The following is a 12345-nucleotide window of genomic DNA, read 5'->3' as shown; positions in this document are numbered from 1 at the left end:
TCTTTTCAACAAGTCTGGAAAACCCAACAAGGGTACCCATATTGCTCAGCATATCCGACAATTCGGCTTAACTGAGTTTGTCTTAATGGGAGTCCACTGTATGTTTCCCAACTATTATAACCTCTTTACTGGCCCTACTGTAATACGAGACAACACTTTCCACAAAGACCCCGTGCGGTTGGTCAGTGGCTAAGGCACTGTGTTTCTGTGCCCAAGGATGTGGGTTTTATTTCAGCTGTGGCGGCCGTTTTTCTGATAGAGGCGAAAAGCCAGAACGCCCATGTATTGCCTGCGCCATGTATTTTGTTCCATATTTCCAGGTGTTCAAAATTAATGCCTAGCTCCTATGGCGTGCCACAAGGCACAGGTGTAGCTTCAACATATTAACTCTTTCGCTACCACCGGAAAATTGACACATTTTTAGGGGTCCAAGAAAATATTTTTTTGCTGCAAAAAAAATGGTTAGGCACAGGAACACAAAATGCAGATTATTTAATGGCCCTTTCCAATAACACCAGTTGTTAAAATGTTTTTATATATCATAGTTGTGAAAAAAATATCAAAATCAATATTTTTGACAAGTTGTCGAAAAAAATGATAAAAAAGGAGTTGTGTATACCAAACCACCAGTAGTAGAAAAAAATTAGAATATACATTTTGTAGGGAAACATTTCAAAAACACGCCCTAGAAACAATGTCGACTTGCGCAGAACAGTTTGTCAGATATAAAAAAAAATGTTAGCACACACGGTGCTTGTGTCATGCGGTGAAGCCCAACCTCCAATTCAAAATGTGCAATTTTGGGTGGTTCCCTGGAATAAATCTGGTAGTTTGACATTATCAGAGGCACCAATTTGCCCCCACATAACGTAAAAACATCTTGTCAATGACTGACTTTGCATTTACAGCGAGCACAATATTTGGGACAAGCACGCAATGCGGAAGAAAGCATGCGTGAAGTTGAAAACGGAACGCCGTGGTTGATGCGTGTTGACGTTCACAGTCAGTTATCTCTCAAAACATAAAGCTGAGCTTTATTATCATCTTCTTACTCGGAATTGTAGCCTTGCTCGCAAAAATGAGGTACGATGCGCTAGAATCGTGCCCTGCGATCTTTGGCCGAGTAGCAGTTGCGCGATAAAAAAGATCAGCACAACGAGCCTCCTCTATTGCAGCGCCACCTAACAGTTTTCAAATGAAACAGTACAAAAACTTATCGGAGACTCCGTCCGAATAGACAGTTCAACTAAGCAGCAACATTAGACACCCAGAGATACCCTCGTATGGAAACGAAACTGGAAGGCGAACAGCTGGCAGTGTAAGGCCGGTTTGAAGTGCTGTCCTCGGCGGAACCAATATCTGGCGACTGGGTGTGATCTTTTGACTTGCATCTGAAGTTCTTATCGCAGAAATCGGGTTAGGGTGGGGGGAAATCAGGTACGGCGTGCTTTGTTCGAGGATCAGTCGCGGACGCTCCAGGCTGGCATGGCAGGTAGCCTTGAAGTTGGGTAACTGCGTAGTAGCACTAAATATAAATTTCGCGATGCAGAAACGAAACCGAAACTGTTGTAAACTGTTCGCAAATGGTCCTGGGGAAAGTAGAACTACCACAGAACTTAGAACAACGTGCGCAAAGGCAATAAAACTGCCTAAAATCATAAAGTAGCTTTGCAACCAGGCACCGCTTGACATTTTCAGCCGATTTCTGGGATTATTACTGTCAGAGCGCGAACCTGGCAATTGAAAATCATTTGCTGGTTCACCATTCACACCCTGATAGCAAAAAACAAACGCTGGTGCAGAGTAATTACGAGTGGCATGCATTCTTCGTTGGTAGCCGTGACACGCGATGACCACGCCCCTTTTCCACACCCAGGCGATTCAAAAGCGTGTCAAAAATCACGTTTCCGTTGCAAAAATGAAAACAAAACTGATTTTGAAAGGCCACTTTCTGATCTAACTCCGAACAGCTTTACTTGTTCGAGCAACGCCTGGAACGCTATGAAAAGGCGCTCCCAAAGTATCGATCAAACTGATCGATTTTGAATAGGTGCGGTAGCGAAAAAGTTAAACCCCCAAACTTTTCACAAAGAACTACGACAAAGCAACAAGCCTTTTGGCTGTCATGTTCTTACCAATTTATAACAAAAACAGAAAAAAGAAATTACTAACACATTATTTGCTAAAAAGATAACACCAAGATTTATTGCAAAAGTACACACAATGCAGAAACAAGAAAGGGATGTGTTCCAATAGTCCCAAGTGATTTGAGGATGAAAAGCAAATGAACTGAGAATGATGACATACATACGGCCATCATGAAAAGTTATATCAGACACTTCTGCATAATTTCTGTTGCACACAGGAAGGAACACATCCAGCAGTGTGGATATCCAACATGCTTGAAGTTTTTTTTCGAGGAATTGGCTCACTTTATAAGTGTGGGTTTTCACTATTTGTATCAAAAGATGGGATCCAAAGGAGTGAAAAGGCATGTTCCAGTTTACTATTGGGAACCAACACTTTGTTTATATACTGAAGAAAAAAATGTTTGCAAAGCCTTGTTAAGTAACTGTGGTGTTTCTTTTCAGCCTGCTTTCTGAAAAGGCACAATCCTCCTCCTCATGTACCCACAGGTCGTTTAAATACTAAGGGAAAAAAAAAGAATGCTCCCATCGCCTCTCACGGCTATTGTTCGTTACACCAGTTCAGCATGCGAGCTTGAGCTTGGCAAATTCGTGTGCCACCTGGAGGGCCTTGTCCAGTGAGCCCACATTGGTGCCAATGGCCTGGGCCGACTCCTCTCGGCCGCCACCCTTGCCGCCAATCACTTCGGACACCTCCTTGACCCAAGCGTTGGCACACAGGCCCCTCTCGACAATGCCCTGCGCGTGCAACCACCAGTGAGAAAGCGGGCACACCCGCACACTTATCAGACTAACATTGTCAAAAGCCTGCCAAAGCTCTATCAACTGACAAAATGCAAATGCACCAAAACTGGCACCTCTTGTAACGTGGAAACTTTTCCTGCCATGCGATTCCTTCTGGTACGCGATTCGATGGTGTAGTGTCCATTTCTGTGCAAGCTGTTACTTTCACTTTAATTTCCAAAATGAAAGTGAATAAATAATAAAGTAAATTTTGCTTTGGGAAAGAAAAAAGATGTTTGATAAATGTCATATTTTGGCACGTATAACCTGCCCTTGAATATAACACACATCTCCAAAAAAAGCGAGAGAGACAGAGAGAGAACCACGTGACTTGTCTTGTGCGGTTGACGAGCAAGCCAGTGGTTATCGAACTTTTTTTTCACACCTGCACATGAAAAGTGCCCTACACGGCAAAAAATATTGCAGCCAGAAAACCATATTGCCGTATAGCAAGGCACGTTCGCTGAGCTGATTACTCGTATCTAGCTGCTATATTGTCAGAACTACCCTCTGGCCGTGCCAAAGGTGGCACATTTAATAGAGAGTTTTAGCGCTCCGTATTCTTCATGTTGTACGTGCATACCGTGTTGACCGAGACCCGTCTGGACACTTGTGCATTCGTCGCGGTAGGGTGGATTAGTTCCGCGGGCCGGCCCTCGCCATGCTTGTGCATTCGTTACGGTGGGATGCGCCTCCTTGCCCTTCCCGCGCGCACAGGCACAGTCGAGTCCCGGTCAACACGGTAACTACGGAACAGACGGATCGTACGGAGTGCTAAAACTCTCTATTGTTATCCTCGATGTGGCACAGCGGTATCTGGCCTAGGAACTGCATGTGCGGTTGTGATAAAGGTAGAATGGTGCTTCTTTTTGCTTTTGACAATAATCCTGCTAAAATATAACTGAAGAAAGATTTTTATGACGACTGGTGATGATGCATACATCACAGTGCAGCATGCATTGCGGTGAAGCTGCACTTTAGGGTGAAATTTGCATAGTACCCACCCCTGAGAGCTGTCAATTACTACTGCAGGTTTAATGTGCGAATATACAATAGGCAGCCGAAAAAACAACGAAAAAAAAAAAAAAAAAGAGGAACTGTTCCTACTACTATTCACTGGGCACAAGTATGGAGTAGGAACAGCACACCCACCGCCACTGTACGAAAACACCTTGGTGCAATGCACAGGCGACATATTCTACCATCATAATTAGGTTGTCACTGCTGGCCAACATAAATTGATGCTAACAAGTCAAAACTGTTCTACTTAGTAAACGAAAAACTGACCTTGGGGACAGAACTCAGGCAAATGATCTTTCCTTTCTCACTGTCCCGGCTGAAGAACATGGCAGCAGCATTAGGCGTGATCGTCCTCACCTGCTTCAAAGCAGCATCTAGAGCCTGTGGCAAAGGGCAGCGAACGACATAGGAGGGAGGAAGAAAAGTTGTCGACAAGCCAAAATGGGAAACACTCAACAAAAGATGGTCCGAAAATAGATTAGTAAACACCAGAGCCTACCTTGGCATTGTCTCCAACCTCAAGGGTGTGGACAATATAATCACAATCCTTCTTGTCTTCCAAGAGCTTCTTCACATTTTCAATTGCCTGCACAGTACCAATGTTTGAACAGATTTTGTTTCAGTGTACAATAATGCTAAAAACATAAAGAAAACATAGTTTAATTTCAAAAACACAGTTTGATCCCAAAGTGCAGCAGAAATACCTGTTCATACTTGAAGGCATAGCGCGTGCACAACAAAAAAGCGTCAACGTGTTCGGTCTTGCTATTTTATTTTGCACACTCCTATGCTGTACAAGTACATTTGCAAGGCTGCAAAAGAAGAGTGCTGCTTCAAAAACCGAGCAAACATACATTTAGGAAATGGCATGCAGCATACACAAGTTATTATCTCTACCTCTCTACCCCAAAATTTTGGTTTTGCCTTCTGAGACCAAGAAGCTTGGTCACATAATACCCACCTGGAAACCAAGCCTTTTGTGCACTGCTTCCTCAGCTTTGCAACTCAAAGGAATACTGCATGCCTACACATCTTGCAAGAGCAATGCTGGGTGACTTGTCAATGCCATGCCTTCCATGGAAACATCCAGCCGGCTGTACGCACATCGCTGGAATCCATCACTGAAGGGCCCACACCGACACCGTGCAACTTTGCTTTATTATTCCAAAGGTTGGGCAGCTCACACCTCCCTACGCTCGTGCTCGACAGAAAGTGTTACCTAACAGGTGACTGTTTAAAGGGTGGATTTCGAATTTCCCACTTACAGCACCATAACATGTATGACGAGGGCTCTGTAATGTGCTTAGGGCAGCAGACAAAAACAGGCAGTGAGGACACAAACTGGAATCTTTGATCGAACCTAGCAAAACCTAGGAAGCCATTTTGCCGTGCAATAACCCCACGCCACGTAACAGTGCAGCTATGTGCTTCATTCTGGCTTCGCGTGATGAAAAACCAGACAGCTTCAGCTCCCCTCTGAACACTCACACCTTCTGAGAAAACGGTGGCTACGATTAGTTTGTAATTCTTTCGACTTTGCTGCACTGTTACGAGAGTAACGAGAGGGATGGAGCAGCACCCTCACCACACGTAGCATTCACTTTCGACATGTTGATTTCCCACACATTTTTGCACTGTAGACATTTGCTAATCGCCTTATCAGCACAAAATAAACCTTATTTTTCATTTGGAACACTGAGTTTAAGCTGCAAGAACACAAAACTATTTCAATTCGCAGTTGCCTTTGTCAACTTCAGCCAACCATGCAAATTAATTTGACTAGGAGCATCACAAGTTGGAGTGCGGGGAAGTAGCTGTTGAACTGCCGCCCATTCTGTTTTTATGATTATATAGCTGATTTGACTAATGTTTGCATTAAAATAAGCACAAGTGTTATTCTGAGGAGGCAATCTTTAAAATGGAGTGAAGTTTGTATGTTGCCTCCACAGTTTCTTTCAAGTGACATTTTCATGACACCTTACTCAAGTATTCTGAAACCCAATTTTACAAACCCTGGCTTTATTCCTATAAATGAACCAGTGGAAGTGATGTATTTTTAGTTCATGAAAGAGAAAATACGCAACTTTTTCTTCAGGCAACTATTTGTTCAATTCCTGGAGCTTTACCAGTTTTACCAGAGTCCTTCGATGCTTCTCTGGTCATGAAACTCCCGGCCAAGTTTCGTACGGGGACAAAGGCTACCGCGAGGGGCGCCACTGCAGATCAGAGGGCATCGGGCGGCCGCCGCTGCTCTGTAGCCAAACCGGCAGGCAGGAACGCAGTAGCAGCATGCCCGTTCGCACCAAATTTTTTCGCCACTCACAAAATGACAAGTCCATTTGAGCGGCCCACAACACGCAAACCGCCAGCGCACTGCTGATAAGGCGGCGAGCATCTGTTTTATCTTACTCCGTGGTCCTTTCCGTGCCAAACGCGCTCTGACCACGCCCCCGGCTGCCCTCCGATCAACACCAGCGCCGCAGCGCGGCCTCCCTGGGCAGCGTACGAAGCTCTCCCATAGCGTGACGGCGAAGTTTCATGACCAGAAAGGCATTGAAGGACTCTGGTTTTACAAACACTGCGCTCTTTGCTGACTTAAAACACTTGTATCACACATTCACACAGCAATGTAATGTGGTGCAAAACATTTTTGGCAATTTTGTTCTCAAAACTTGGTGTGGCTAGTATTCTTCATAAAAACTAATAAAATGTGCTGCTACTGTTAATGTGCGACATGAAGCCACCAAAAAAAGAATAGTTCTGCTGGAGGGAGGGAGGGAAGGAGGGGCGGAGAGAGAGATATGCCGGGCAGCGACGCCGGCGGCTCTGGTGACCAGGGAGGTTTGGGTCTGGTCTGAGCTCACCAGCGCCTCCTGCCCCTGCTCACTGGAGGAAATTAGGGAAAAGAGTCTTTAAAGTAGCAAAAATAGGAGGCAAAACATCTGCTCACCATCTGCTGTGCTTGAGCTTTGTTGTTCCTGTCAAGATCATCCAGTTTCTTTTTAAGATTCTTCAGTTCTGTTCTTAGCTCATCCTTTTTCCAGTAAGAGATGGTCGATTGAGAAATCTCCTGCAAAGAGCATAAAGCACCACAGTTGAAATACAATGCTAGACATCCGGTTCCCTGATGGTCTCCATTTTTCAGGACGTCATTTCTGTAACGTTTTACACTCGGTTACTTTTTTGTATGGGTGTGCAAATATTTGAAACTTTCTGATATAGAAGTAAATAATGTGATATTCAATTTGCCTTTGCATCAAATAGCACTATTAGAAAATTTTAAAAAAATTTTCGAAGTATTGCGAAGTTTAAAGATGTAAAGGGAAAGTTGTTTTAATGATCACGGATACATGAAATTTTATTGCATTTAAAACTATAAATTCCTTACTATAACACATGTTCAATGTATTCTTTGCTATTAGACAGAACTGGTTGGGCACTGGATGTACTACTGCATTCCGAGCGCTTACGATCGACCGCCACAGACATGCATCAGCAACGAGCTTTCCCGCACTGGTCCAATGATGTGCGGCTAAACGGCAAAGGGCAGGCGCTTATGGGAAGCACCTCTCATCTCCTTGGCATTGGACCAACTCCAGCTGCCTGCTTGGGCATCCGGAAACCATCCTGATAACCGGGAAGAGCTCAAGCTTGCCCTCAACTTTCTCTATATAAGGAAGCCAAACTGACATGGTCCCTGACATTAAAAGCCCCAGGCAGGTTCTTATGCAGGCGTTCTCCGCTACGGTGGGTGAGCCCCATAGCCGAGGCCTAGCTTCGGCGCATTAAAGCCCCAAAATGAAGCACTCCCTGGAGTGAGAGGCAACATCATACGCGGGACTTCATTAAGTGGGGGGAGGTAAGATAGAGAGAGAGAGAAAGAAACCCCCAAAAAAAAGGAGGACTTAAAAGGAGGTAAAAAGCTATACAAGAACAAAAGAAGAAAAAAAACTAAACAAGAAATCAATTCAAAATTTAAGGGGTACCAATACCAATTTTAGGGTGTTAATATTATTACACAGTTCGCTTTCTTTACTCAACAGAATACCGTATTTACTCATGTAATCCTCTCACTTGCATAATCCTCGAACTCCCAAAATTGCAACGGCAGAAGTCACCAGCTCGCGAAACCCGCATGATGCACGCGCTCGCACCACTCCGTTTGGTGGAGCGTGCGGCGTATCCAGGCGCGTCAGGGGCATGGCAGTTTAGCCCCAATTCCCAAACAGCCCTCACACTGTCTTTGGGCTGGTTTCGCGTGCGCTCTACTAGGCAGCATTTGTGCAGCATCCGGTCGGTCGTCCCCTCATTGAAGAAGCAGCAGTCGAGAGCTCGCTTTCCGCCATTTCAAGAAGTTTCTCGTCGCTTTGTTCTGTGCTGGTTTCAGTGCCGCTTTGCCATGGGGCAGTATGCCAGTTATACAGCTGCTTTCAAGCTGAAAGCTTTCGAATACACTATAGAGTGCGGCAACCCCGCCGCAAGCAGGCCCTTCGGAGTCTACAAGTTCAGCGTGCACTACTGGAGATGGTCGCACGAGGAACTGCAGGCGGCCAACAAGAAGCGCAAGGTTAACCCTTCAGGGTCACGGATGTACATATACGTCCTCTGCAAACACCTTCAAAATGGTCAATAACGTATATGTACGTCATCGCTTGTATGTTTAAAAAGCGCGCCTTTTCCGCCAACTTCTCTTGCTTGGCATGTGCTGCCACACTGCGGAAATACGTCAATTTTCTTGCGCCAATGGCTCTTCTTTTTATTTTTTTATGATTTATTTCAGTGGAGCGCCGGCTATCGCTTGTGCATTCGGTAACGAGGGGGCAGGCTGAGTATCGCCCACCGGGCACCTCTCACTTCTTGCGCCTGCCATAGACCAAGGGCGCCTGCGAATCTGATGAGGCTCTTTTCTCATTTTTATTTTGTATTTTATAGCAGCGGTGCGCCGTCTATCGCTCGCGCATCCGGCCACACGCCTGCGCGCAGCGGCTGGTTTCGGTATCATCCTCCGGGCGCTTCCCGCTTTTTGCGCCCGCGAAACTGATGTCTATCTGATTTCGATTCACTCAAAAGGTGCCGGCTTGTTATTCTCTCGTTTTTATTTAGAATTTTTCTTGTGTTACTCATGAATAAACCACATGTATGTAACAACACAAACAATTTTTTTGTCACTTTACGGTCACCCTAAAAAAATTATGATAATTTTTTCTCGAAATAGATTCATCCGAAGAATTTAAATCAGTAATAACAGCGAAAAAAATTCGACCCTCAAAGGGTTAAAAGAGCTGCGCACTGAGGTGTCTGTCATTTCAGGTGGCTTAACTTCCATGCTCCAGCCTTTGAACTAGTCTCAGAACAAGCCGTTCAAAGGCAACGTTCGAAGGCTGCACGCAGAGTGGATTGTGAGCACGCTCCAACGACGGCCGGCAAGATAAGGAGACCATCGGTAGAAATGCTGTGCAGCTGGATATCAGAATCGTGGGGAATGATTGATGCAGACGTCATCGTCAAGAGCTTCCAGAAGACGGGCTCATCGAATGCCCTAGATGCGACTGAAGACCACTCGGTGTGGGATGAAGATAGGGCCTCTGAAGTCAATGTGGAAACCGGAGGTGACGAGGCAAATGTCAGCGATGTTAGCAGCACTGACTCAAACTGTTCCCATTTAAGTACCCAAGTACCAAACGCGTAAAGGTGGGTGGCAGCTGGCCGCAACGAATAAAGTTTTGTGCTTCGTGCCTATGCCGACCCTGCACTTTTATTACGACGGTTAGTCCTGCTTGGAAATGGCTATTCAAATCTCATTTAGGCTTGTTTTTACCCGTTGAAATTTTTTTTCCACCGCATAACTATCGCATCGCCTAACTTCACACCGATTTTTCCCGAAAAAAAAGTGCGAGGATTACACAAGTAAATACGGTACCCTGGCTAAAATATGAGCGGCCTGCGACGCATACTTTAATATGATCTCATTTATCGGGCCACCAGAACAGCATGCAGAGCATCACACAGCAAATGGGCATCGGTGTGACATCACAGAGTGATGTCACGCCGACGTCTATTTGCTTCGAGTCCAGGGTCAGAAGAAGCCTTAATGTAAGCATTATTATCAAAAATGTTTGGCATAACCATGTCAAGTTTAATACCAGGTTCCAAGGCCAAGGGACAGTGTTTCACAATGAAAATTTTCTGTTTTACAGTCCATCAGGGCTTAAGGGTCTTTGGGTCTTTGGGGTCTTTGGGACCTGGGTCTTTGGGACCAAAAAATTGCCCAAAAAAGCATTTTTTTAGGTATCACTTTTCTCTTGATTTGCACAGTTTTTCCTCCGAAAATTCTGTACGTGGAACAGCACCAGGTACTTATAAAAGCCATAGAGGCCCGATTTCAACAAAGAAAATTCCCCACTTTTTTGCCACGAGTGGTATGGCAGTGATACAAAATTCTCGAGAGGTACATTCCAGCATGTAGTGCAGCTAGGAAGATCATTTCTTTTGAACTGTGAAGCTGAATGTGTAAACCATGCAATATGGGAAGCAGATTTTGCATTTTGTGTTTCAGTAGTTGTTTAATTAGCATTATTTTTAATTGCTTAGCAAGAGTAGTTCAAACTTTGAAGTTTGAATTGATGTAAACGTGTATGTGATTGCCAAACAAAAAAACTGCTTCTCATATTTCCTTCTCCACAACTTCTGGTATATATTCATGTCTTGCTGGTAATCTCTTGTTGAAGTTTTTTTCTCAAGAACAACCAAGGAATTTTTTTTAATTAACTCAGACACTAGTTATCTCACATCAAAACTAATTAGATATTTGAAATCAGCTAAAAAACTGAACAAGACCATTAAGTTTTGTCAAAATTGGTTGGAAAGCAAAAAAAAGTTCCTAAGGCCAGTGTGCCCCCTTAAACATGTCACAGAACTAGATTCCCTGACCTCAGTGAGCTCCACAATCTGCTTGACAAGGTCCTTTCCTTGGGCAGCTTGCGTCACCTTCTCCACCTCTAGTTTGATCTGGTCCACTTCACTCTGGTAGTGCTCAGCTTTTTTCAGTGCCTGTGGACAGGGATGATGGATGAAGTCAGTACCACCATGGCAAGGAAATGCATGCCTCTTCAGGTTCCCTGTAGATTTTTTTCAAGCCAGAGGTCAGCGGTGTAAGTAATAAAAACGTGCAGCCCTTAAACACACTCGGTCACTCTTGCACAGACGGAGACGCTGGACAGCTTATTCTCATCGTACATTAATTACCAATTAACATTAACACAAGACGTTAACAGCTGTGCAGGCTACACAAATTACACATGGCACGCTGGTAAGCAAACTACGCTGTAACATGCCAAGGATTTCTCTGTTGAGGATCCAACAAGGCACTGTCCACCGTGAAGTGTGGTGTTTTAAAAGCATTGCTCTTCTAAAATCTGTGAAATTCACATGTGTATCCCGCTCATGTGCACTGATATATATACCGAAGAAGAGCAGCTTGCTGGGCTAGTTGGTAGATTTTGAAGCTTGGAAAAACCAGCGAAAAAAAGACGCAAACACGAAGTAGAGAAGAGACAGCGCGTGTGTTGTCCAGCGTGTGCTGTCTCCTCTGTACTTTGTGTTTGCATTTTTTTTCGCTGGTTTTTCCAACCTTCGATTTATACACCTCTCTCCCTCACGCACCTGGATGACACCACCCAGGTAGTGTTTGCCTGAAGCATGAAGGGGAGAGGTAGCATTCAATGCAGTGAAGTGGGGCTAACGCAAGCTGAACATGAGAAGCAGACCAAAAAAAAAAAAAAAGGCACAACAGAAGCTTCAGGCACTAGACTGTAGGTTGCACCGCATGCTCAGTGTCCTCTGATCACCTTTGTTGCTTCGGGGCCTGTGAGGGCGACAATCCTCCGAATGCCTTTGGCAATGGCTTCTTCGGTGGAGATGACAAAGTCTCCCACGTGGCCGGCACGTCTCAAATGGCTACAATATACACAAACGTATCAATCAAAAGCGACTCGGCCATTATCTTACATAGCATTCTCTCACGTGGTGGCTTTCAAACTGACACTCGCACAGCCCAAAGGGTCTCCAGCAACATTTTTAGGATTCACAAAACCCTCAACCTTTAGTGAAGTTCTTTACCCTTATCTTAAACTACACTCATTATTCACCTAGACTGGCTGTCTACCAAAAATCTGGTTTGTACAGTATGTAAAATATACTGCCTCTTCCATAGTGATATGGGCTGTTGTTATTGACCAAATCCAATGTACGGCAATGTATTGCCTGCACCTATTATTCCCTAAAGGCGAAAGAATGAAGGCTTTAGTTCTCTCTGTGGTCACATTAACCCTAGTGGCGTAAATTCATATCACACGACCCGAAAGTACTTGCGGCCCAACTCATGCGACAGCTTACA

At 44.6% G+C, this 12345-nt stretch overlaps 1 protein-coding gene across 1 annotated transcript in view; it reads right to left on the bottom strand.

The window, feature by feature from the left end:
- Window positions 1–473: 473 nt before the first annotated feature.
- Alars (alanine--tRNA ligase, cytoplasmic) overlaps window positions 474–12345 on the bottom strand; it is a 42922-nt gene continuing 31050 nt past the window's right edge. The window contains exons 18-23 of the mRNA XM_077686214.1: window positions 11798–11906; window positions 10881–11000; window positions 6901–7020; window positions 4450–4536; window positions 4218–4331; window positions 474–2885 (exon numbers count right to left, since the gene is read on the bottom strand). Of these exons, the coding sequence (XP_077542340.1) occupies window positions 2709–2885; window positions 4218–4331; window positions 4450–4536; window positions 6901–7020; window positions 10881–11000; window positions 11798–11906 (727 nt within the window). The 3' untranslated portion in view covers window positions 474–2708. The remainder of the gene's footprint in view (window positions 2886–4217; window positions 4332–4449; window positions 4537–6900; window positions 7021–10880; window positions 11001–11797; window positions 11907–12345) is intronic.

Source organism: Haemaphysalis longicornis, unplaced genomic scaffold (assembly GCF_048455015.1).
Source record: "Haemaphysalis longicornis isolate Haplotype H1 unplaced genomic scaffold, Haemaphysalis longicornis Haplotype H1 scaffold_1, whole genome shotgun sequence".
Lineage (NCBI taxonomy): Eukaryota > Metazoa > Arthropoda > Arachnida > Ixodida > Ixodidae > Haemaphysalis > Haemaphysalis longicornis.
The sequence above is the reverse complement of the archived record's forward strand: the minus strand, read 5'-3'. Positions and strand labels throughout refer to the sequence as shown.